Source organism: Miniopterus natalensis, chromosome 9 (assembly GCF_054644295.1).
Source record: "Miniopterus natalensis isolate mMinNat1 chromosome 9, mMinNat1.hap1, whole genome shotgun sequence".
NCBI classification, from domain to species: domain Eukaryota; kingdom Metazoa; phylum Chordata; class Mammalia; order Chiroptera; family Miniopteridae; genus Miniopterus; species Miniopterus natalensis.
Genome location: NC_142089.1, coordinates 8694660 through 8721276, shown reverse-complemented (window position 1 = coordinate 8721276; position 26617 = coordinate 8694660). Strand labels below are relative to the sequence as shown.

General features: G+C 51.1%; 1 protein-coding gene across 1 annotated transcript; it reads right to left on the bottom strand.

Annotated features, from left to right (window-relative positions):
• Positions 1-103: 103 nt before the first annotated feature.
• On the bottom strand, positions 104-21062 carry E2F2 (E2F transcription factor 2). Its single transcript, XM_016214540.2, has 7 exons — positions 20811-21062; positions 15287-15392; positions 13022-13241; positions 12083-12241; positions 10643-10757; positions 8508-8700; positions 104-3630 (listed from the first exon to the last, which is right to left on the bottom strand). The coding sequence occupies exons 1-7, from the start codon at positions 21060-21062 to the stop codon at positions 3365-3367; spliced, it is 1311 nt and encodes a 436-aa protein (XP_016070026.2). The 3' UTR covers positions 104-3364.
• Between the last annotated feature and the right edge of the window lie 5555 nt (positions 21063-26617).

Below are 26617 nucleotides of genomic sequence, written 5' to 3'. Positions count from 1 at the left end.
CTGGGAAGAAATCAGCCAGTTGGTTAGGATAGTCTCCATGCCCGACCTGGGAGGACCAGATCCCCCCTGGTAATGATCTTCAGAAAGCACAACAGAGACAAGGTGCCCAGAGTTGCTGTTTAATGCCTGATGATCACAACACAAGGAGGTTTACATGGTGCTCATCAAAGTAGGACCCAGGGTGAAACCAGGCCGGAGTAAGTGACCCATACAGAGTCCCAGCACAGAGACCAGGTTCCCTCGGATTTGCTCCCCCTCGAGATACACGTGCCACATACCAGGCTCCTTCACTCACCCAGGCTGGCCCGGCTTCTGGTTACTGAGGGTCCTCATGGGAGAACAGGGTACCGGGATGAGGTGGGGACTCAGGACACAATGAGAACCAGAAAGCTGCTTGCAAACAACCCCCAAAGGCTTTCACTTCAGATGCATAAACCACACAAGGCTTGGACACAGAACATCCAAACTCTGTCACTAAAATCTCTAAACACTGTGCAGAACTGATGCTGAGAACACTTGGAAAGAAAAAGTAAAGCCCAAACTATCTTAGAGCCAGCTTCAGGAGCTTCCCCATCGCTGCAGTGAAGGGACACCGCCCTGGTCTAGCTGACACTTTCAACGGGAAGGGACGTGGGAGCATGTCCCTGGTTTTCAGAAATCTCTTAGACTCTACTCAACAATTTAATACTACTGGGTTCCCCGGAGCCCAGAGCCTTTGATGTCCCTGGGGATACAGGTGACTTAGGAGCTGACAGTGGGGCTGGGGAATTTCCTGGCAGAAATAATATACCTTAGAAAGAAACTGGTTTTTTTTTCTGCCCTAGTTTTAAAGCTTACCTGGCCTCTAAAGGGAATACCTCTCAAAATGCGCTCTTAAAGCACTTGTGTGAACTTGGGAGGTTTCCAAGTGTCACTGGTAAGAAAGAGGCTTGAACTTGTTTCCTACCCTGAGCCTGAGGCTTCGCCTGGGTGGTCCAGCCTCTGGGCCGGGCAGGGAACAACACAGGAGGGGGCAGGAGCAACTGCTCAGAATATAGGCCATGGGCCCACGGGGCAGCCCCAGTTCACCCCTATGGCTGGGGCTTTGGAGAATGAACTTGAATTCTGGCCAGACTTCACCATGAAACTCATTCCCGGCGGGTCCTGCGGGTCTCTTCTTCCTTTTCTCTGATTTAATTCTAGGAGAAAGCTATAGAGCAGGGGCGGGGAACGTGTGGCCCTGGCAAGGCCTCACCAAAGAGAGGCAGTTCCAGCCATCACGTTAGGAGCGAGTTAATTAAACGTTCGACCAAATACAGCAGGCTGATTTTCCAGTTGATAATTTTTTGTCTGACCTGCGAATGATGCTATAAAGACCCAAATGGCCCTTGGCAGAAAAATGTTTCCCCACCCCTGCTCTAGAGAGAGCCCAAGGCATGGAAGGCAAACATCGCCATCCTCAGAGATGGCGAGTGGCTGACAGCAGCCTAGCAAAGAACCCCGAACAGCATCGCCACCTCCAGCCCCACATGCCCAAACCCTCCATGCGGCCCCGCCTGCCCGCACGGGCCAAAGTGGGCCCTTGGCCCTGGGCATGCTGGGCTTCAAAATAGGCTTTTGATGAGAGCCCTGTGGAGCTGTGGAGGAGGGAAGACCAAAAGCACTTCTGTAAATCGTACAAAATTAGCCCTGTTTATAGAACTGGGCATCTTTGACCTGCAAATGGCAAGGCACAACTGTCATCAGCTGGGCATTAGCTCACATTGGACCCCAGCCCCAAAGAAGCCCACCTCCAAAACTTCAGATACCCATTGGTCAGCTCAAGAGCAATCCCACAAGGCCAAATTCATATTTTAAAACAACTTAATGCTACAAACTTAAAAAAAAGAAAAGTGCTGCCCAGCTGAGCCTCTAAGGAGACCTAGCTCCCTGAGGGTAGGTGGGTAGTGGGCCTCTCAGACCACTGCCCCTGGCTGTCTATGTCTAGAAGGTACAGCCTTGGTTCAGCCCAGAGCACTCCAACCCCAGGCTGGGTGGGAGAGGAGAGCTGACTGTCCATCCCACCCCCCACTACAGGGACAATGGGGGATGGTCAAACCTCTGGGGGGGGCAGGGTGAGGCCAAAAGACCTTCTCAGAACCCCAGGTCTGAAGAGGTAACATGAGCCCATCTCTCCATTAGCTGCCCAGGTCTGATGTGCAGTGAAGACCCCTCTCTGCCACCTCTCCTGCATTCTTGTGACAAAAGGAGTCAACATGCCATCAAGCCCTGGTCACCTCTGTCCCTGGGAGTCTGTGAGAGCTGGGGGGAGGATGTCCTTAAAGAATCACCCCTTCAACAAACAAAGCAAAAAAAACATCCTTCCAGAAAGGGGGAGGATACCGGTGGCTACAGAAGGGGGTGAGTGCTGGCAGTTTCCTGTTTAATCTCACCCTCTCCACGGTGCACTGGCGTCCGCCTCCGCCTCCCAGGTCCTCAGTGTGAAACAGCCCATCCCAGCAAGAGGCAAAAACGGAGAGGTGCCCGGGGCAGCCACTGCAGCCGCCCCCACTCTCCTGTCCCTGCTTCCTCAGGGGCGTCCGGGTCTCCCTGAAGGATCATCTTTTACATTCTAAGGGAGGGAAATAAGGAATTCCACAGGGAGGGAGGCTCCTGAACTGGTTGGTTCTGTTTCCTCAGGAGTTTCAGTTCACCTGCGCTGGGATGGCTCCCTGGAACCATCTGGAGAACAGAGACCAGGAAGCCAGGGCTGGGGCCTCAGCTACCGCTTACTAGAACTAGGAGCCGAAGTGCAGTGATCTGGCCAGCAGACTGGATGGCCCCTCAGAGACCCTGTCCCCACCGTGGTGGGAAAATCAGGGGGCTGGCCTTGGGTCCCTGGAAGCCCAGGGCTGCCCTTGGACAGCAGACAGTGCTGGGCCTGTCTGAGAAGTCTTATTAGATCTAGAACAATGTCCCTGCTAAAACTCAGGGAAAACATACAAACAAAACTCAACCTGAAATAAATACCAATGCAGTAAGTGCTCTTCAATAAATTGAGGGTTCAATTTACCCCTCAAAAGGCAGTGGCAGGGCCTTTCCCTGGACCTGGTCATCTCATCTGTGGCCCTTCATGTTAGAGGTCAGAAGGCTAAATGGGCCTTCCCAGGCCCAGCTTCCACTACGAAAGACAGGACCCAAACCCTGATATGATCCTCACCCATACCCTCCACAAACCCCCCTGACAGCTTCGGCTGGCAGGAAGGGGGAGCAGGAAGGAGAGGAGACCCCCGTACCCCAAGGGTAGCATCTTGTGTCCAATGTCCCCGTGCAGGCAGAGGGCCTGTCAGTCTGTCTGTGAGGAGGTAGAGACAGTGGCAGAGCTGCTGGGGGCAGGCAGGGTGACTCAATTAATCAGCAGGTCCCCAAAGTCATAGGAGTCAAAGAGGTCACTGATGCCTTCGCCCCCATCCAGGCCCCACAGGTAGTCATCCTGGTCCAAGGGCGGAGAGAAACTGATCAGAGGGGAGCTGTCTGTCAGGGTTGGGGACAGGAACTGGTCCTCGGTCTGCTGCAGAAGAGGGTGTGGCAGTTCCAGCATGCTGTCAGTGGCCTCCAGGGGGACAAGGGATGCTGGTGGCAGCAGGACCTGCTGGGAAGTCAGCAGTGGCGCTGGAGACAAAAAGACAAGGGTTATGACTGGCCCGGGTGCCAGAGCCTCTGGTCAGACCTCGGAGCACAAGAACAGCCTTCCGGTTCTCTGGGTGACTGAGTACCCTTCTCTGCTCTCCCACCCTGCCCCACACCCAGTGGCACAGGGTTACCCTCCCTTTCCCGGCACCAGCTCTAACACCTGCCCTCACTCTCCTGCACTATCCTCTCTTGTCTCACAGTGGCTGGGGTCTCCTGCTCCCAAAACCCACCCTCCTTCACCATCAAGGCGCTTGTCCCGGAAATCTTTTTTTCCCCCCTGCATCATCAATTTCTCTCACTCTTCTAGATCATTCCCATCAACACAGAGACATACTCCAATAACTCCTGTATTTAAAAAAGCATCCTCCCATTACCTAGCCGGTTTGGCTCAGTGGCTAGAGTGTCGACCCAAGGACTGAGGGGTCCCAGGCTCGATTCCAGCCAAGGGCACATATACTCAAGTAGGCTCGATCCCTGGCCCTGGTGAGGGCGCCCTGGAGGCAACCAATTGATGTATCTCTCGCATCCGTGTTTCTCTCTCTCTCTCCCTTCCACGATCTCTGACAAGCAATGGGAAAAAAATATCCTAGGGTGAAGAGTAAAGAAAAAAAAAAGGCACCCTCTCGCCCTGGCTGAATAGCTCAGTTGGTTAGAGCATTGTTCCAATATGCCAAGGTTGTGGGTTCTGTCCCCAGCTAGGGCACATGCAAGAGTCAACCAATGAATGCATAAATGAGTGGAACAACAAATCGATGTTTCTCTCTCTTTTTCTAAAAATCAACATCAAAAAAAGCATCCGTCTCTGACCTCATGACTCTCCCGTTACCAGCCCATGTTACCACTCCCCTTCAGAGTAAAATTCCTCGAGTTGCCTGTGCTCACTCACAATGAACGAACCACCACCCACTCATTCGCCCAGGCCAAAAGGCCCAAGGATCCTGTAATCCTGCCACTTCCCCTGCATCCGATCCAGCAGCAAGTTCGTCTCCACAACCGCACGAATTCCCCAGGCTGTCCATTTCTCTTCAGTTCCACTGCTTCGATCCCTGTCCCAGCCCCTTCCTCTCTTGCCAGGGCCACTGCAGGAGCCTCCTGGCAGTCACCTTGCTTCGACTCTTGCCCCTTGCAGTCTATGCTCTGATATAAAGAGAACTTAAAATAAAATGCAAGTTCCTACCAGGGCTGAGAAGGTTCTGCATGATCTGGCCCCTGCCTACCGCCCTCCCACATCTCACCCTCAACTGCTCTAGCGCACTGGCCATCAGCTACTCTTCAGACACCAAGTTCAACTCCATGTAGAGGAAAGAAGGTGATTTCCTATACAGAGATGTGGAGTAGGGCACAGAAATACAGAAACCCACTGCCAAATATATCCCAATGCCTAGAATCTCACCGTTTGGGTCATTCCTTAAAGCCCAACCAAGCATTGCTTGGAACACTGACTCCTTGGCCTCACTAGCTGCGTGACTGTGGGCAAGTGACTTTACGTTTATGAGCCTGTGTTTCCTCACCTCTAAAACGGGGATGACTGTACCAACTTCAGAGGGTTGCTGAGAGGATTAGGTGGTAAGTGCAGGTAAAGAACGGCTGGTGTGCAGAAGCCCCGGATCAGGTCTGCACGCTGCCCCTTGTCAATAACTACAAAGGCTCCCATTTCCCGAGGGCTCGCTGGGCCCAGCTCTGCTCTCAGGCAGAGGCACATTTCACCTCCTAGTACACTCAAGTGTCAATGTTGTTACCCCTACTTACAGATGAGGAAACTGAGGCTCAAAGAGGTCAATTAAATGTATTAAAATGAAAAATAAAACCAACCCCAAATGTTTGTTTATCTCGTTGCAGGAGCCTGCAGGTATTATAGTAAGAGGCCTGGTTCGGGACTGGGAAGGACTTGGGCTCAGACCCCACATCACCAGCTGTAGGACCCGGCACCTCAGTTTTATCACAAGAAAAAATAAGGATCCACCTCAGTGAGTTGCTGGAAGCAGTAGCTGGGGTAACACGTGTGAGAGCCTCTGCTACCGGCAGGACCTTGCTCCCTCTCGGGCTTTATCAGATCCGGAAGAGAATTACTCTTTGTCACATCTGTGCCTTCACCTCACTCTGAATGGCTCGTATTCACTTCCGTATCTCCCAAACCGCACACAGTAGGTGCTCAGTTCGCATAGCTTTTTACTCTTTTATTTTGTTTTAAAAAAACTTTTAAAGAATAGTTTATTGAATTTTTAGAGCAAGAGAGAGGGAGAGAGAGAGAGAAACATCAATGTGAGAGCTTAACATCGATCGCCTGCCTCCTGCATGCCCCACACCAGGGATCGAGCCTGCAAGCTGGGCATGAGCCCTGACGGGGAATCTAACTGGCAGCATTTTGGTGCACAGGACGACACCCAAACAACTGAGCAACACTGGCCAGGGCTCACATCAGCTTTTTAAAAAATCACATTCCAAAAGGGGACATCTGTAATACTTTCAACAATAAAGATAATTTAAAAAAAGAAAAATCACATGCACACTGTAACCCACCCAATGATCATGAGGGAGTTTCCAGTGTCCTCATTTTAGAGATGTGGGAACAGAGGCTCAGAGAGGTTAAAGCGACTTGCCCACTGTCACCAAGTCACAGGAGGTAAGGTACAGACTCAAACCCGAGTCTCCCAATTTTAACTCCTGTGCCATCAGCCACATTTAGGTTTAGCTCAGAACATCAGAGCCTGGAAGGATATTAGAGATGACTCCCGTTCAAACCCCTTTCATTACAGATGACAGAATCTGAGGCCCCAAATGGATTAGCGATTCCCCTGGGATGCCAAACTAGAGCCTGAACCTGGGCCCAAGACCACAGTGTCCTCCTCTGTGGGCGAGACCCCAGGCACTCAGGCCTCACAATGACCCTGCTTCAGGCCAGAACATGGAGTGTGTGCATGTGCGTACACCATCCAGAAAGATCCCTCTGCTCTCTTCAGCAGGGATAACACTAAGGGGCCACATAGCAAAGGTAGACAGAGCCGGCTTCTGGGCTGGTCCCACCACCAACTGCTCTTTATAAGCCTCTACTCCTTTCGAGCCTCAGCCTCTTAAGCTATACAACTGAAGCAAAAACCTTGCCCTTGCTTACTTCGTAATTCCCCCCCTCCCCTGTGCCCAAGGTCTCAGAGGACAACTGAAGTGAAAGTAGTTGTAACTTTAGACAACAGTGTACTTGTTGACAGTGGAGTGAGAAGGCAGACGAAGCAGGAGGGAGAACAGGGCGGGGCACAGGTCTGGAGTTGGAGATAGGCACTGGGAGGTGCCCTGAGGGACAGATGGCTGGTGAAGGGAGAAGCCCTGGTCCCCCGACCAGGCCAGGACACGGGAGAGATCACTAGAGAAGAGTTGGGAGTCTGGGTTGTTGCCCAAGTTCTATCACCAACTTGCTGTGTGACCTTAGGGAAGTCACTTGTCTTCCCTGAGCTTGTTGTGTTCATATGAAAACTGAAGGGTTGAGTTAGATCAGGGGTCAGCAAACTTCTGTAAAGGGCTGATAGTATTTTATGTTTTGTAGGAAACTTACAGTCTCTGTCACAGTCACTTTGTTTTCTTTTTTCCCTTACAACTCTTTAACAAAATTGAAACAATTCTTAGCTCATGAACTATATAAAAACAGGCCACATTTGACTTGCAGACAATAGTTTATCAATCCTTGAGTTAAATAAAGACATGGAATCCAACCTGTGTTCTATAGACCCTCCCAAACATGTCTCTTCTATCAGATCAGTTCTCGCTTTGCATTTGTTTAAACACTAGGGCTCTACTTAGGGAAATTCTGCTGCTAAGAACACAAAAGGTGGATCACCAGCCTACACAGCCTTGAAGAATCCTGCCAGTCTGACCTGATGCGTGATCCCAGGAAAGGGCAAAAACCATTCCAGTAGAGGGGCCTTCACAGGTTCCCATTTCTACTCTTTCCGGGCTCCTGCCCTCCCTGGGAAGCCCTTGGGGACCTCTCCAACCTCTTTACTCCCTGGCAGCTGCCTCATTCTAGCTGCTGAGTGTAGCAGCTTTCAGCTGTGCCGGCCACCTCCCAGCCAAGGCTGAGCCAGGATCCCCTGCCCCGATTTGTTCTGTGCCTCGAGACAGCACTTGGGCTAGGATGTAGACACTAAGCTTCAAGACACAACTCTGTTGTCTCCCAGCTCGGAGACCTGGGGCAAGTCACATCACCTCTCTGCCTCAGTTTATTATCTGTAAACTGGGAGTAATAAAACTTACCTCAAGAACTGCTGTGAAAAGTAATGTGAAAATGGGTGTACCTGGTATGGTCATGGTTCAAAAAATCTGTTATTATTGACCAAGAAAGTGTTGAGCCTTCCCCAGAAAACGTATAGTTTCCATTTACTGTGGGCTTATAGAGAGCCAGGAGCTTTGCTGTTAGTAGCTGTCACAGCAGCAGTGATGGCCGTGGCAGTAATAATGACAATAACAGCTAACATTTATTGCTAGGCACAGTTCTAAGTGCTTTACTTGTATTAAACTCACTTAATTCTCACAACAACCTAGGAAGTAGAAACTATTAACAACTAGGCCCAACTTACAGATGAGGAAACTGAGGCAAAGAGAGGTTAAATAACTTATCCAAGGTCACAGAGCTGGTAAGTAGAAGAGCTGGGATTCAAATCCAAGCCCCTTGGCTCCCCCTCCCTGAAGCAGGATCTGCCTGCCAATGAGACGAGGAATGCGCGTGCTTTAGAGCGCAGAGAGCAACGCGCACGCACAAGGCAGGACCAGACCTCCGGCCACTACCCAACAGATGTTGACATGAAAGAGGAAACTAAGGCCAGCTGCACGCCCCACCTCCTGTCCCTCTGGACAGAGGGCCCTACCTGGGGATGCCGTGGGTTCCAGGATCCCAGGGTTGGTGCTGCTGCTGGGCTGGGCAGAGTCAGGAGTGGGGCTGAGGGTGGACGTGGAGGGGACGGGCTCCTTGGCAGGGCTGTCTGGTTCCTGCATCTCCTCCGGGCACAGGTAGACTTCGATGGGCCCCTGCGTGCTCTTCAGATGTATCTGCAGGTTCTCCTGGAGAAGGAAGAGAAGCCAGGTCATGGCTCTGGGCAGCTGCACACTTACTCATGGATCAGTGCATATGGACGGACACACGTGGCTTCCACCACTCATGAGAACAAGCTCAACTCCTGTGCTGGGCACTCGGGCTTGCTCCGTCTGGCCTGTGGTGAACATCTGCTGCTCTGTCTGTCTGTCTGTCTGGCCCCAGGCCCCTTCTTTTAGGGAGGATGCCTGGATTTTCCTTTGGGAAATCAGTCTTGCCCCTCTCTCAAGTCATGTAATTGGGAGGGGAGGCGGCATTCTCCCCCAGCTCCACTGGGTGAGCCTGGGATGCGAGTTGAGAGAGTCAGAGTGACGGTGACTGGTGCAGGGTGGCACATAACTTGGGTTGGTCCAACCAGCATCAGGCCCAGGACCTGGAAATGGAAGCTCCCCTCCCGTTGGGGTTGCTGAGCTGGGGTCATGAAAGCTATCTTTGCCACAGGGGAGAGCCCGCCTGGGAACAGAGTCAGCACAGAGAAGGGCACAGTGAGAGATGGAGAGCGCGGTGAACTTGGCCATAACGTGAGCCCCCGCGTCCAGCCCTGCCTGCGACCCTCATGTTCCCCCTGGGCCTTTCTGGTGCTTGTAACCACGAGTCCTGATTCTTGGCTTTCCCACCCCTGCCTCTATCTACCACACACCAGCAGCGTAGTGTGGTGATCACACTGTAAGGTATATAATTGCCAAGTCATTATACTGTACACTTGAAACTAACACAATATTGTGTACAACTACATGTGAATAAATAAGACTTAATTTAAAAACAAAACCCTATTCATTCTTTAGGACCTAGTTTAACTGTCACCATTTTCGGGTGCTTCCTCCAACCCGCCTTCCTCCCCGCCCGCAAAGCACAGCATCACTGCTGGCTTGGGTCTTTTCCCCTCTCAGCTCGGAGCTCCCCCAAGGTGGTGGGGGTAGGGCCTTATTTATCTTACTGTTATTCCATTAAACAAATTATTTCTTGAGCCTTAATGCTGCTCTGGGTTGCGGGTACCACATGAGAGGACATACTTTTGTGGAGTCTGCACTCTAATGGACAAAGCAGAATAACGTCACATAAGCACCAAATACTCCGGCGAATGGAGGCTAAGTGTGGTGGGAAAGCACAGGTGGTTATGAAGCCTGGGGGTGATCAGGGAAGGCTTCCTTGTGGAAGTGATGTTCTATAAGATCAATAGCAGTAAACCAGGCAGAGAGAGGGAAGAGCATTTCAGCTGGAGGGAACAGCATGTGTGAAGGTCCTGTACTGGAGACAAACTTAGTGTGGCGGGGAAACTGTAGGTAGGTCTGTGGCTAAAGCAAAGACAGAGAAGAAGAGAAGCATGGGAGAGGAGATTGGAGAGGTCAGAGCACAGAAAGCCTCACAGGGAGTGTTAATTTTGGCCTTGGCCCTAGCTGGTGTGGCTCAGTTGATTGAGCAACGCCCTGAGTGCCGAGAGGTCACCAGTTTGATTCCGCGTCAGGGCACATGCCCGGGTTGCGGGCTCAATACCCACCCAGTAATGGGAGTGCAGGAGGCAGCCGATCTTTGATTCTCTCTCCCTTCCTCTCTCTCTAAAATCAATCTAAAAAAGAAGAATTTTGATCTTTAATCCAGGACAGCATGGTCGACATGAAAGTATTGTTGTGAGCACTAACACTGCTGTGTGTGGGCACACACATGAATGTGTGCAGGAATGCAGGGGCTGGTGGGATGCAGAAAGAAACCAGAAACAGAGGTTTTCCTCAGGTCAGAATCTGTTACCCTTTCCAGCTTGTCATTTCTGCCCCAAGTCAGAGACCATCAATCTTGCTGTGGGCACCAGCATGAACTGGGGTAGCTTGGAGCTGGACAGTGCTGGGGACAGAGCCTGCAGAGCTGCCCGGGACCCTCCTAACCCTGCTCTCCACCAAATACTTCCCCTCTCACCTCGCTCTTGTCGGGCACTTCCAGTCTTGTCTGCGGAGGAGCCTTGACAGCAATCACTGTCTGCTCCTTAAAGGTGCCAATAGCACGGATGTCCTGGTAAGTCACATAGGCCAGTGTAGGGGGCAGGAAAGTCAAGGAAAGTCAGAATTCACACCCCCAGCCCTCCAAACATGGATCCAACCCACCTCTCCCAGGCCTCTGAACATTTCTTCTCACTGCTTATTTAGCTTAGAAATAACCCCAAACTGCAACCTGTCCTTTTAATATCATAAGCTACTTTGGATCCCTTTAGAAAGCAAATGAGGATATAAATCATTTTTTTAATGCTGCCTTTTATCAGAATTTACATAAAAGGCTTCATTTCTCAAACTAGAGAAGACAGGAAGACATGTCTCTTTTTTTGTTTGTAATTCTGTCTTTATTGCACTTGCTGATTTTCAGTAAGGAAGACATGTCTTATTTCTTTAAATTTCTCACAATGCCTAGCATCCTTCTAAAAATACAAGGTCCTATCTCAAAACCAATTAGATGATGAAACTATTTGGAAAAAATATATGAAAAACCTTAGCAAAGTCTATGCTCTGTGATCTGATCATTTTAATCTTAAGACCTAGGGAAATAAGTTAAAACATAGGAAAATGTTCTATATACGAAGGGATTCATTGTTGTGTCACTTCATAAAAGCAGAAATCCAGAACAGATCTAAATGTTGATTTCAGGCCTTATCAACAAACCGGAGTGTAGTCTGAGTACGACATTCTCAAACTATTTTAAATATTAAGTAAACCACATGAGATTGCTGTTTTTATAGATAAAAAATGGTTCAAGGCCCGGCCAGTGTGGCTCAATGGGTGAGCGTCAACCCATGAACATGGAGGTCAGGGTTCGATTCCTGGTAGGGGCTCATGCCCGGGTTGTGGGCTTGATCCCCAGTAGGGGGCGTGTGGGAGGCAGTAGGTCAATGATTGTCTCTCATCTCTCTCTCCCTTCCTCTCTCTCAAATCAATAAAAAGATATTTTTAAAAAAAGGTTCAATATCAACCATTTCATATGGCTCAACCAAACAGTGGGGAAGGATTTGTAACCACGTAACTGTCTTTGGTAATATGCAAAGCGGAGAAAAGCAGGATGTAAAATGTTACGTACAGCAGTCATAGGCTATATTTAAATAATAGTCTGTGTATGGTTAAAGGACAATGGCTATGTTATGGTAGCAGCTATTCCTCTTTTCTCCACTTTGCAGGTTTAAAGAAATGTACTTGTCTTGCTTCTACTATGAGAAAGTAACTTCAATAGAGTCAGGAGGGATAGCCCCCCAGAAAGGATAAAGCAGATATGCAGATGTGCCAGACCCTGAGGGAGGCACTGTATCAACTCTGGGTAGATATGAGCAAGAAGCAGGCCCCAGCTCCCTGACAACCTCCCATCCAAAGAGGATATTTCTTGTTGGCTTTGTCCTCGGTCAGGTGCTTGAAGTTCTGAGAGCAGCTCTGGATGAGCTGGTCCAAGGCCTGCTCTGTACTCATCAGCTCCTTCAGCTCCTGCCCCAGCTGCTGCTGCTTCCCAGGCCGGGTGGGGTCTTCAAAAGCTCCCCTGCCCCTGTAACAGAGCAGCCCTTCAGCGTCAGTCTTGGTCCACAACCAGGGACCCCAACCCAAGGACTGCTGTGCAGAGCTGCACAGACGATGTAACACCCCAGGATGAGGCCATTCACATGGTCCCCAAGGGTGCTCCTGGGTTGTGCAAATCAGCAGTCCTGTCTAGCTTCCAGGGAGCTGCCAGGAACTGAACATTGAGGTTTGGGGGGTTGCGCTAGGGAAAAGAAACAAATCAGGGCATGACCCCACTTGTGGCGGGCTTTCAACTCTGTCCACCCTGTCCCAGCCTCCCCCAAATGGCAGGGAGCTAGAATGACCTCAGTCCTGACCCCCTGCTTGGGTTATCTTAGGGTTCATGCCAGGGGCTGCAGGGCTGCTCTTTAAGACTTTGTAGAAGTGAGGAGAGGAGCCTGGAGCACTCATATCTCTGAGCTGGAAGGAGTCTGGGTTATTACTTCTCAGCTCCCAGGGGACTTCCCTAAACTAGAAGAGGGAAATCTTGGGATCCCTGACTCGAGGATGCAGTCCTCTTTGGCTTTACACATACTAGAAAGCATTCCCCACCCTGCCCCTGCCCTGCCCTCCTACTATTGCTCCTCCATATACACCTGCTCTTCCGCAGCGCTCTGAGCACCGCCCTAGGGTCCAGGAGATCGTGTTAGATACACTGGCTCCGGCCCTAGCACGTGTGCCTATTGGATGCTGCTCTCAGCCCTCGCTCCTGGCTCCACCGCCAGCATGTGCACCCATGGGTGTCACCAGCCCCAGCCCTGGCACTCACACCCACTGGATGTTGTTCTTGGCCTTCTTGCGGATGAGCTGGATGCCCTCCAGCACGTTGGTGATGTCATAGATGCGCCGCTTCTGCACGTCCAGCACCTCAGCAGCCCAATTCAAGTCCAGGACCCCATCCTTGGACTCACTCAGGAGGTAAATGAACTTCTTGGTGAGCAGCCCCAGTGATGTGTCATACCGAGTCTTCTCCCCAGGGGACTTGGGTGCTGAGGAGGAAAGGGACCCAGTCACTGCTGAGAGGCCAGACTAAGGAGCATCCTCCATTGTCCTGGACCCATTCAGTACCACCCTTCACATGGGCACCCACTTTCCAGTTACAGAGCACTGTGAGGCAGGGGGTCATTCACTACTATTGTCCAAACAGGGAGCCTGATACCTAGAGAGGGCAAGTGATTTGCTTAAGGTCTCACAGTCAAGGGCAATGTCAGGGCTGGAAACCAGTGTCCTAATTCCTGGTTCAGAGGACCTTTCCACCACAGTTTAGGGCCGCCATATCACCACCATCAACAACAACAAGAGCATCTGGCCAGGCATGGCTCAGAGGTTGAGCATCGACCTAGAATCCAGGAGATCGCGGTTTGATTACTGGTCAGGGCACATGCCTGGGTTGCGGGCCTGATCCCCAGTCTGGGGAATGCAGGAGGCAGCCGATTAATGACTCTCATCATTGATGTTTCTCTCTCTCTCTCCCTCTCCCTCTCAGAAATCAATAAAGATATATTTAAAAAACAACAACAAAACACCAGCAAATACTTACTGAATGTAGGTCACTGTTCTAAGCACTTTCCATATACAACACATTTAATCCTTACAGCATTCTATAAATTTGGTGTATAACCATCCCCATTTTATAAATGAGAATACTGAGGCACAGACAGGTTAAGTAACTTGCTCAGCTCACTCGGCTAGAAAGTGGCAAAGCTGGAATTAAAATCCAAGCAGTCTGGCTCCAAGTCTTCCTTCTTAACCATTACCCTATCCTGCCAGTTACGTCAGGAATTTGGAATTAGATTAGGGAGGGAATGATGAGCTTGGATTTGAGAACATTCTTATAGACTTGCCTTTTCTTTCTATATGCAGCCCAAGGTTATCTGAGATGAATCCTATAATATCAAATGGGACAGGTTCATGAAAAGGTCCCTTTCTTAATGAAGTTGATGTCACAAGACCACATCTCAGCTGCAACATCTTAAACCACAAGAGAACTTTTGCAATCAAGTCACTTGCAAGTCATAGAGCAAGTTAATGTCCAAACTAGTTCAGGAAACTGAGTTTTAAAGAGTCTCAGATTCCTCAAGAAGGAGACTTTAAGAACCCTTAACATACAGATGACAAGTATTTGGCACACTGGCTGTTTTTTCAATTTTTGCACCCATGGCAGACATTACTAATTGATAACTGCACTTAGTACCCTTTGATAAAGAGCTCTGGACAGCTTCCACCAATCAATTGGAAAGGAAACTTTCATGCTATTCCTGATCTAGCTGTACCTCGTTTTACAGATGAGACAACTAGGGTTTACAGAAGAGGAATGGCCACAGCCCTGCCAGGGTCCCCAAATGCCTGACCCTCATGCTTCCCACCCAGTCACATACCTTCTTCATTAGGCCTCTGACCCCCCAAAATTAGTCTTCCTCCCTATCACAGGTGCTGAATCCCACTCTAACCAGAATATTAATTGCAAATATCGAGGCAGAAAATCCCTCCACCTTAGTTTTAGGGAGTCACTACCTGGGCAGCCTCTGAATCTTAAAAAACTCTGAGGTAGCATGGGCTGGATTGACCCAAGCTTCACTTCCCTGAATCCCTTATTTAGCTCTCTGTCTGAATGTGGGAGGAAGACTCTGCTCCTCTCTGCACTGGATTCTCTCTTTAGAAAAGGCCAGGTTGAACAAAAATAGTAAGTTCCCAAACAAATCGTTGGTCATCACATTTAGAATCCAGGAGCAGGGTATAGTGTGAGAGAAGCAATACAAGACTAGGTTGTAGTCTGGACTCCACTTACCAGCAGAGTGACCTTGGGCAAGACACTCAAGCTCTGAGTCCCAAGTTGCTTCATCAGTAAAAGAGGGGTAATCCTGCCTACCTGGCAGGATCCAGAGGGAACATACAGGAAACTGTTTTATACACCAGGAAGTGTGTTACAAATATTACTCCTGATGATTTGGGTAGGGCTGCTGCCCTCTGCCCCTGCCCACCCCACCCCCAGTCTCCTGAGTCCGTCCCCAGATGCCCCATCAGCACAACTTACTTTTAGGGCTGGGGAAGCCATCCACTCTAATGTACTTCCCCTTGGGAGTCTGGAATCCCAGGATCGCAGGCCTCCCGATCCCCTCCAGGTCCAGCTTCCTTTTGGCCTTGGAGAGAGAGGCAGAGTTTGAGAATCATTTGTCCTTCAGCCTTTCCCCAATGTAGAGCCAAAGCACTGAGGCCACCAGCAGACACTTCCTGCCTCAGTTTACCACTAGTCCTGGTGAAACATCACTATACTTGGTAAGGAAATATCAATGACCTGAAAAGTGACCTGTGAGGGGAAGGAAGTCCTATTTTCTGAGAGGCACACAATACTCCCATCCTCTGAGGCCCAGGCATTTGAGATCCTACCAAAGCCAGTCCGGCCAAGAGCTCAGAGTTCCTTAGTAACAGGCCACAAGGTCACTTCTACATTTGCCCCCTCCCCTCCATGTACAGAGGATGATGCAGGAAGGAGTGGGTGGGGCCTAAACCACATCAGACTGGGGAGAGCCCCCCCCCCCCCCCCGAAGCAGCTGGCCCAGCCAGACTGGGTGCCCATCACAGCCCCACAGCTGGCCCTTATCAGGGTGGAGCCGGGCATCCGCCCAGGCCCAGGGGACTTCCTGGATCGGTGCCACACCTCAGGGAGGTGCCCACATTGGGAAGCAGTGCAAACATCCCCCACCCCCATGTTTGGGCTCCAGCTCAAGGGCCCCAGAGCCTCCTGAATAGACTCCATTTGCCATTCTTTCTTTGTGGAGAGGGACAGACAATGAATCCTTCCCCTGTCTTAAGGACAAGCAGCTGAGGTCCCCCTGCTCCCCCTCCCTGTTCCCGCCAAGCTTGGGAAACACCTGCTGGGGAAATCAAACCACAGACCCATCTGCTCCTCTACACCCCAGTGCCACCCGCCCCATTAGGACCAGAAGCTGCACTGGCCCGGAAGGGGCCTCTCTCCTAGTTAGGGTTGGGCAGGGGCAGGGCTAGGGCACTGGGGCACTGCAGCACTGGGGTCAGGGACCTGGGCTTGCACCTCCCAGCTCACTGTGTGATTTGGGGAAATGCTCCACTTCTAGGAGCCTCAGTTTCCTCTTCGGTAAAATGGGGCAGAAAGTGCTCAGCCAGAAAGTGGCTCAGCATGCATTAGATGCTCAGGAAACGCAGTCCTTTCTCTAAAACCCAATCTCAGCCTCTTTCTTGACACACTCTTCTGGGGGTTGCTGAGTCTATTTTCTTCCTCTCCCCCTCCCCCAGTCAGCCTTACCCTGGTTGGGACAGAGAGGCCTATTTTAACCTTTGGCGGTGAGGTCATGCTCGGCAGGGCTGATGCTTCTAACCGCTGCTGAGCACAGCTGGGCTGACAGGTGTGGGAAGTGATGACAATTCTTCTTGCTCTACGGTCCCCTCTGCACCCCCCCCCAGGAAGTCTTCCTGAATTGATCTGAGCAGCCTAAATATGATATTTCTCTCCTCCATACCTACTCAGACCTGGACATAATGCAAATGCCTGTCTGCTCATTCCTCTTTAAGTTTCTCTGGAATATTCCTTTTCTAACCTCCCAGCTGATCATATCCTAGATTCCAGGGAAGGCGACCTGCTCTGGCCCCATCTTGTCTCTAGAAAATGGCCCAGTCGTTCACCAAGATCATCCACATGCCCTGGTCCATGCCCCAACATTCATCACCTCACCGAATCTTCCCAACACCACTAACCCCCATTTTACGGCTCAAGTAACTGAGACTTGGTGAGCTCCAAGGCCTTTATCAATCCAGATCAAAGTTATTGATCCCAGAATCCTTCATCCAATCCTTCAAAAAGAATGCCAAGGGCAGAGAACAGAAGGGAAGTCAGGCTGAGTTCTATCTGAGACAGAGGTAGGGCAACCCAGAATCTCCCCAACCCCAATGACCTCCCCTACCCGACAGAAGCCAGCCCCTGCTGAATTCATAGAATGTACCAGGAAGAACCTCACTACCTGCAGACTGGAGAGAAGGAAGGGACGACCTGAACAGAGTACCTGTGCTGGGCCTATCATGTGTTCATCAGTCCTGCAACATCAGTATTGGCAATCTCTCTTGGCAGAGAAGTAGAGGCTCAGAGAGGTTAAGCCATGTGCCCAGGGTCACACAGACAAAGGGCAGAGCCAGAGTGTGAACCCAGGTCTGATTCCAAAGCCATGTACCAGCCTGCCTCAGCTCCATCCACACACATTCCCTCAGAATCCGCTGGAATTTGGGCCAAGGCCTAGCTATACCCATCTGTTCCCATCACTTTACTTGACACACACACACACACACACACACACACACACACACACACACACACACACACACACACCAGCCCTCTCCCTTTTGTTCACTCTCTCTCGCCCTTATCCTGCACTCTCACAGTCCCCAAGCAGCAAAGTGTCCCTCACCCAAGGACATCTGACACCTTTGTGCACTGCCCAGAGAAAGGTCAGCTCATGCCTGAGCCTGCAGAACACAAGTAGCAGAGGACAAGCCCAGGACGTGAGGACCAAGGAGAGGCTGAGCACAAGCCTTGGAGTCAGACCCACCTGGGTTCCATCTAGCTCTCCCACCCCACTTCTTAGCTGGGTGAACTGGCCCAGGCAGTTGACTTCTTGAGTCCCACCTGTAGAATGGGAATAAGCTGCTAGGCCTCTGCTGAGGATTTAGTGAGACAGTCAACAAAGCACTTTGCTCACACAGGGGAGCTGTTATCACTAAAGCCCCAGGGGCACCAGGAGGGGGAAAGTTCAGAGGTACACTGAAAAGACAGGGATGTGCCAAGAGCAAAAGTCTGGGACCACACCCAGGGGCCAGCTTGGATCTATCCTGCACCCTCTTAGGTAGCCCCATTGGCTGTTTCTTAAAGGCCAGGTTAAGATTCCAAGCCACCCAGCCAACCCCAAGGGAGATGAGCAGAGCTCCTTTCTTAGGCTGCCCCAGAGGAGGCCAGAGCCCACCAGACACTACCCCTCTACAGGCAGCAAGGTGAGGAAACTGGGGCTTGGAGGGGAAGTGACTCGCCCAAGGTCACACAGGGAGTAGAGCCAGGCCTCTCCTAGGCCCAAGTCCTAGGTGAGATAATGGGGGCAGGAGCAAGTGTAAGGCCTTGGTGGGGAGCCTCACTTCCAGATCCCAGCTTGGGATCCACTACCTCACCCCTCTAAGCCCACATTTCCTCAACCGACCCACCTTGTAGGGTTGTTCATTAAGATTTTCTTTCATGATTCTCAGAGGAAATTTGGAAAACATAGCGACATTAAAAGGAAGGGGGAGCAGTGCAGAATCCCACCCTCTTCACAGATTCCTGCAGGTATGAAAGACAATGGTGCAGTGTGCCAGGCTGGTTAGGGACTCAACAGATAATCATCCCAAGCCTTCTCCAGAGAGTGGTGGAAAAAGCACTCCACAGGGAGTACAGAAGCCTGGGCTCTGGCCCTCATTCTGCCATTGAACTTGGTTGCCATCCCTGGGCAGTGCCTGAGGTCCCTTTAAACAGCAGCTCACTGACAAATCCTGCTCACCCTGCACTTTGCAGCCAGGCCACAAAGCAAGTGGCCACACCCAGGGTTGGGTTTGGAGCTGCTCCAGGTCACACCCTAGTAAAATGAGTAAGCAGGGGGCCAAGGCCTGCAAACAGGGCTGGGGGCACCATGCATCTGAGGACTGACAGGAGAGGGACTCTGGGCCTGGTAGGCCTTTAGGGTGGTATGATGCAAGGAGACTCTCCCACCTCTTGGCTCTCAGACAAGTAACTTCACATCTCTGCTCAGTTTCCTCATCTGTAAGATGCCTCATCCCAGGAATCTTGACCAAGATAACCAATGAAGAGTGACAAGCAGTGCCTGGCACACAACAGGCTTTCAGAAAAAGAGAGCCATTCTTGCTGTGATTACTGAGCCCCTCTGGGGGGGAGGTACAAACAGATGCACTTGGCTCCTCTGGGAGGGCAGCAGTTCAAAACCACAGCTGTTGCTGAAACTCCGCCTGGGTGCCTGAAAGCAGCTGGCCAGAGGAACCAGGGCCAGCCACTGAGCCCAGCCCTGGGGAGTGCCCAGCTCCCAAGCTAAGCCATACTGGGGAAGGTCAAGGCTGCAGAGAAGAGACTAATGATCACCTGCCTGTGGGTCATACGTCTCCCTACATGGCCTTGGACAGGTGACATCCTCTCTCTGAGCCTCAGTTCTCCCCTGCGACATGGAGCTATTAATGCCATCTACTTCACAGGGTTCAAAACTGTTTTTGGCTGTAAAATGCTGAACACAAGATAGATACCCAGTTCTAGTTATCCTTGGCTGCTTGACCTGTAAAATGGGAGCAGCTCTCCTTCCAAGTTGGAAATGATATGCAGGAAGGGGCTCTGGAAAGGTCAAAGCCTTGAATATGGGCAAAGCACGATTCTGGTAGCAGGGAGTTGGGGCTCTACCTGCACCCAGAAATGGCTGGGGGTCTGTGCCTGCTGACACAGGTCTGACCAGATGCCTCTGAAGGGCGTGACCTTGTTCCTGTACCTGAAGTTATTCACTCACAACTAAGAAACCTACAACACCTCTTCCTGGAGCCTGCTTCCAAAACCCGGGCCCTGGAGCTGGAAGTGACCTGAGTTGAGTTAGCCCCACAGCTACTCCAGTGCACACACACATTTTCAAGAAAATAAAACTGAAGCCCAGACTTGTCCAAGGACACACAGCGAATTGGTGGAAATTAAGACCAGAAACCAGGCTCTCCAACCACCACCCCCATTCCCCTAGGGCTTTTCCCACTCCACCCTCACCCTATGGTTGTTTAGATTCACATGGACTCCATCCAGGAATTCCGCTCCTACAAAACACACCCTGTAGTGCCACCACACTTTGAGCCCTCCCTGGCAGCAGGATTGGGGGCTTGAGGAGGGAACAGGGAGCTGCCCCCAACTTGCACCTGCTACTGGCTGGCTGGGAGGGAAGACTGGGCCTGGGGGAGGGCCCAAGGCAAATAATTGGGAGAGAGTTGGCTGGATGGAAAATTTGGAGTCTGTCCAAGCCATACTGGACCTGAAAGACCCCACCCCCTCACCCCCAACACACACACACACACACACACACACACACACACACACACACACACTTTAAAGTCCCTACAGTATCTGCAGGCCTAGCTCTGTGCCAGCACAATAGCAGGTGCCCAGTACCGGTTACTGGGCCAAACAATGAATGAAGAATGAATGAATGACAGCAAAGTTGGCTCCCTGAACTTCCCCAAGGTTACACAGGGTGCCCTAGGGATAGTGGGTTGGGTCTCCACACTCCCAGTTCAGGTTCATTCCACTCCATTCCAATGGATGAGTTTATTTCATCCCAAGTCTGAAAATGAAGGGCTCTTCTCCATTGGGGGTATTGGATTATTCTGGAAACTGAAAGCTCCCCTGCTTCCTCCCCAAACTCTACCTGCTTCACTCAAACTGGATCCCAGGCGCCCCTCCCTCCTTTCCCACACCCCGAAAGCATAGGGGGAAGAGGTGGAGTGGGGGTGGAAGGGGTCCCCAGAATTACCGGCAGCCGGCCAGCCGGCACGCACCGCACAGCTTGGCCCTCCGGTCCGTGGGGGGTGGCGTCGAGGCAGGTGCGGGACACCGCAGCGGGAGGCACAGCCTGCGGGTACAGCGAGGTGTAGTAGGTGGTGGTGACCGGGCAGAGCTGGGGGCTGCCGAGGCCAGGCGCCCACAGTTCGGTGGGGCTCACCGCGGGCAGCGCCTTCAGGGGCGGCCCGGAGGCCGGCGCCTGGGCCCCGGGCCCTCGCAGCATGGCGAGCGCGGCGCCCCCTCCCCTGGCGCGCCCGCGGGCACCGGCGCGCTGCGGAGCCGGCGGCGGCTCACACGGCCCGCGGCATGGTGCGGAGGCCAGGGGAAGCCGCCAATGGACGCCTGCGGGGCAAGGCCGGACCCTCCCCTCCTGGCCCGCGGCCCAGCGGAGCGGCGCTTGGAGATCCCGGCTAGGAGACCGCACCGCGGCTGCGACTGCGGCGGCCGCGCAGCCAGGGGCCGCCCCGCCCCGAGGGCTGCGGCGACCCGGGCCGGCGCCGCGCCCCTGAGGGCCTGGGCGCCTGGGGTCCTGCGGCTCTGGGGAGGGGTCTCTGGCGTGCCCGCGGGGCTGGACCCGGACGCGAGGCGCTCGGACGGGGGAGGGGGACCGACGGCACGGACTCCTTCTTGCCTCACTCCGTAGTCCCCGAGCTTTTCTCTGCCTCCTTTTTTTTCTTTCTTTTTTTTTTTTTTTTTTTTTTTAGCGCCAAACTGCGTGCCGCGAAATTCGGATCTCCCGCGGAAAATGCCGCGCTGCAATTGGTCGCTGCAACAAGCGCAGGCTCCGCCCTCCGGAAAGGACCGGTCCCCCTGGCGGCGATTGCAACAGGAGTTGCGCCGCTTAAAGGGACAGGCGCACCTGCGGTCGCGGGCCCAGCGGGGCGGGAGGGCGGTTCCGGGGCAGAGCAGGAGCCGCCCCGCGGCGCGGGGCGCTCAGGACGGCAGCCCCGAACCCCCGGGGGCGGGGCGGCGACAGCGCAGCCCCGAGCCCGGACCCAACCGTACCTCACCCACGCTGGAGGGCCTTTTGTTACTGGGCATGGTCGCTCAGCGGGCATATATGCATTTCCACCCTTTTTCTCACTAAAATGAAAGCCAGGAACCTGTTCTCTTTCCTGGCAGGTGAGGGGTGGGGGAGGGGCGGGGGCGAGGAACGGAGCCTAACACACCTCTTAGCAGGGGGACACTAGCATCTACTGAGCGCCCTGCCAGATGGTTACAAGTGTTGTTTTATTTTATTTAATCCAACAATCCCTGGGAAGAGGAATGAGGATCTTCCTGCGGAAGATGGAGCGTCTGCGAGGCTGGGTAACTTGGTCACATGGGGAGATTTGCTGATTTGAGAGCTAGCAGTCTAATCTGGGACAGGCCAGCTCCTGAGCCCGTGTTTGTTCCAGTAAAAGGTTCCTCCCCAGCTCTCCCAGGCTGTGCCCTGCCCCTGGTAGGCATGGGTGGGGGTGGAGGGGGGTGTCCAGAGTGCAGAGCTCTGTCTTGTTCACAGTCCTATTCCCAGAGCCCAACACTCAGTAAATATTTGAATATCTGCAGGTTTCTCCTAAGCAATCCCTTTTGTCACAAGAGCCTCCCTCCCTCATTCAAAACCTTTGTCGATAATCCATTTACATTCCTCTTCTCTTCAATTTAGAGATACTGAGGCGCAGAGGAGTGACCTCGGCTAGCGAATGGCAAAGCTGCTGGAAGCTGCTGTTAAATTCCAGGTCTGCCGGTTCCTGCCCGGTGCCGCGTGATGTTTTGCACGTCTGAGCCTGGCGTTTGTAGCCCTTCAGGGTCAGTACCCAGCTTAATACCTAGACCTTATCCTCAGATAGTGAGGCTAAGGTGGCAGTAACATGGTGATTAAGAGCCCAGACTTTGTAGTAGACAAGTAGACAGCCTCGGGTTTAAACCCAGGTCCTGTCACTTTACTAGCTGTGTGACCACAGGCAAGTTTTGTAAAGTCTCTGAGCCTAGGTTTTCTCAGCCCTAGTAACAACCACCTTATAGGATTCTGGGGAAATTTTATGAGATAATGCATGTAAAGCCCTCGGCATAGAGCCTGGTTCATAAGGAACGTCAAGAAATGGCAGCTGTAGTTACATCTCTGCCATCTCCAGTACCAGACCCCTTCACTCCGTTCTACATGTTTCCCTGGTCCGTCAAGGCCCAGCTTAAGCGTCAACTCCTCCAGGAAGCATTCCTTGCCTGCCTCCCCTTTACCAGAGCATCTCTTCCACTTTCAACCCTTCTGCCTCAAAGGATGTAGTAGGAACTCCCTCTGAATGCCCCTTACCATCTAGAGCCTGGTTTTACATGCAGAAGGTAGGTAATAAATATTGACTATATGATTGATCCACTCCTCTTCCCAGTAAAGAGTGGCAAGTCCCAAAGAGTGGATTCAAGTCCCACTCTCCACTTCCTAGCTGAGTGACCTTGGACAAACTGCTGCTTTCACCTCTCAACCATCGGACAGGGATAATGCCTATTTCACAGGACTTCAGAGACACTATTAAAATGGTGGTGGTAAAAATTTAAAAAGACAGAAAGAAAAAAAAAAATAAAACGATGGTGGTGATGATGATTGTTAATATTTATGAGAACCTACTGTGTGCCAGGCTCCAAGCTCTTGGGCATCTCCCCTGATCCTCATAACACCCCTCTGAGACAGGCACTCTTTTTATTCCCATTTTACAGATGTGGGAACCTGGAAGAAATTGTAGAAGAGCAGGTTTGGGGAAGAAGCAGAGCCCCAGGGCCAGGAAGGGAAATGGGGGTGGCAGGGTGGGGCTGAGACGAAAGAAGGGAGCCAGCAAGGGGGCTGAGAGCCAGCTCTCTGCGGTTGAGTTTCGGGCAGCTGGGGTTGGCTTTAGAGTTTCACTGCCTGGGAACTAATTCCTGCAAAAGGTGTGGGGCACAGGTCTGCAGTCTGCCTCCCTGAACTTGAATTCCTGCTCCACCCACCCCTAGTGTTCTATTCTTGGTCTGGCCACTGGACCTCTCTGAACCTCAACTTCCTCATCTCTGCAATGGGAATGGCAGAAATGATGTTTCCATTTACTGTGGGGACGACAGGTGTTGGATATAAAATCCTCAGAGGGGTGCATGCATAGTAGGTACTTAATATGTTTTAGCTAAAGTTTGTGTGAGATGAACCAGACAGGCCCTCACATGGAATCGAGCTAAAATACTTGCAGTTTTCCATTCATGCCTGTGGACCAAAAAAAGGAGTTCTAAGGAAAGTAACCTCCCAGGGTGATCTGATCATAAATTCCTAACTGGGCAGGTCATGGTGGGTAGTCACGCCCCAGAACTTGTAACTTCTTTAGTGAAAAGTTTGAAGCAAGCCCTGTCCATAGTTCTCGAGCATCTGGGCAAACACACCTTTAATCGCAACCAGAAGTAGCACCCCTGAAAGGGGCTATTAACCCCCAAGAGAGCACATGGTCTTGCTAACTGTCCTGTAATCCAGCTCCATGCTGCTTTCTCTCACCTCCACATAAATTCAAATGCATAGAGGAAGCTGCCAAACTGTTACTATCTTGGAGCATTTGAGACCTTACCCCCTGTCATATGCTGTCAGTTTGGCTTAAATAAACTCATACAAATTCTCCACAGGTGTGGATGTTTCCTAATGTTGACATACTCTACACTTTCTTGTATCCAGGCTTTGCTTACTGGCTTCATATCCACAAGGCCCCTCCTCCCTTCCATCCCCATGTGCTCAAATCTGATCCATCCATCCAGGTCCAACTCAAATGGTAGAGTGGCAGGAGCAAAGAGTCTGAAGTCAGATAGCCAGTGAAACTTCAAACTCCCTGAGAGCAGGATCCAGGCTCTCTTTTCCCCTTTGTGCCCTCCTCGCTGAGAGTGCCAGACGTGTAGGGCTGCAGTCAATGAGGGTGGTGGTAACAGCTCGTATTTCCCAAGCACCTTCTCAGTGTAAAGCACCACTTTACATGCACTATTACGTTGAAACCTCCCAACTGCCCTATAACACAGGTACAATTTGGACAGATGAGGAAATGAGGCTCAAAAATGTAAAAGGACTTGACTGAGGGCTGATTAAAGATGAAATCAGGATTGGAACTTAGCTGTCTCCCAAGGAACTGAGCCATTTTGAACAAAGAACTTAGCCCCAGTACCCATGCAAAGGAGGGTATGTTCTGCCAATGAATCAGGGCTTCCAGTGCTGCAGACATTGTTGGGCATGGAAAGTGTGCCTCACAACTAGGTAAGTTAGGGATGCATAGTCCCATTTTCCAGAGGAGGAAGCAAGGTGTAGGGGATATTAAGTGACTTGCCTGATGTTGCACAGCCCGTAAAGGAGGAAGCCCCTGCTCCAGCCAGGCCCGAAGCCCCCACAGCAAACTTTCTCATCCCTGGTGTATCTTCTCCTGAAAAATGCCTCAAGTTCCCTCTTCCCAAAGTCCTATATATCAAAATACAAAATGCTGAATATTAGCTTCCTAAAGGCATGATCTCCTGTCCGGGGACTCCCCAGTGTATCACCTGTTCACATGAATCCAAAACCAGAGAGAAGCCCTATTGGAGCTGTGGGAAGGGAGAAATATTTTTGCTGAACCTTCTTTGTGCTTCTCTATATAGTAAGCATGTATTATTTTGGTAATTGAAAAGTGTATTTAAAATAGAAAGATTGAAGTTGCTTCAGGGAAGTTCTGTTAGTGATAACACTTTTACTGGAAAATTGTTGGAATGTGAAGTTCATGGGTTCTCTGGACTGACACATAGTAAATACTACATGAATGTCTGTTAAATAAAATTCTGGGCCTGACACTCAAGCTGTGTGCTTTGGAGCATATCATTGCACTACTCTGGGCCTCAATTCCTTCACCTGAGAAATGGGGCTAGTCATGGCTGCTCCATAGGGCTATTGTGATGGTTGAAGTAAACCTGGGGTGGTGTGCGAATGTACTTTGTATGTGTGTACTTAGCATATTACCAAAATGTACCGAGAAAATAAAGAATTTGAATGGACAGTTCTCCAAAGAAGATATACAGTGACCAAGTAAGCACATAAAAAGAAGTTCAACATCATTAGTCATTAGGGAAATGAAAATCAAAACCACAGTGAGATTCACACCCACTGTGATGGCTATAATCAAGAAGACTGACAATAACAAGTGTTGGCCAGGATGTGGAGAAATTGAAACATTCACATATTGCTAGTGGGAATGTAAACTGGTGCAGCCACTTTGGAAAACAGTTTGGCAGTTCCCCTAAAGTTACACACAGAGTTACCATATGATAACCCAGGAATTCTACTCCTAGATATATATATACCCAAGAGAGCTGACAACCAATGTTCACACAAAAATGTGCACATGAACACTAGTCAGAATAACCAAAAATTAAAAACAACCCAAATGTCCATCAACTGATGAATGGATAAACAAATGAGGCGTACCACACAATGGAATATTATTCAGCCACAAAAAAGGAATGAAGTGCTGGCACACGCTACACCATGGATGAACCTTGAAAACATTACGCTAAGTGAACAAAATCAGACACAAAAGGCCACAAAAATCATAGTGTGTGATTCCATTTAGGTGAAATATCCAGAACAGAAAAATCTATCGAGGCGGAAAGGAGATTAGTGTTACCAGGGGGTGGATCAGCTTCATCTCGCCGATAAGGAAACTGAGGTCAGACAAGCAGAGCTACACTGGGTCTGCTTATCTGTGTGACTTTGGAAAGTGGCTTTATCCCCAGCAGCTGAGTTTTCTCAACTGTAAATTGGAGATAATGGATGCATGTGAG

Excerpts from the sequence above, each read along its gene's own strand:
- E2F2 (XM_016214540.2), bottom strand. The coding sequence starts at position 21,062 with ATGCTGCGAGGGCCCGGGGCCCAGGCGCCGGCCTCCGGGCCGCCCCTG. Across the intron at positions 13,242-15,286 it reads TGGCTTCCCCAGCCCTAAAA|CACCCAAGTCCCCTGGGGAG; the intron begins GTAAGTTGTGCT and ends TTTCCTCCTCAG. Across the intron at positions 3,631-8,507 it reads GGAACCCACGGCATCCCCAG|CGCCACTGCTGACTTCCCAG; the intron begins GTAGGGCCCTCT and ends TTTTGTCTCCAG.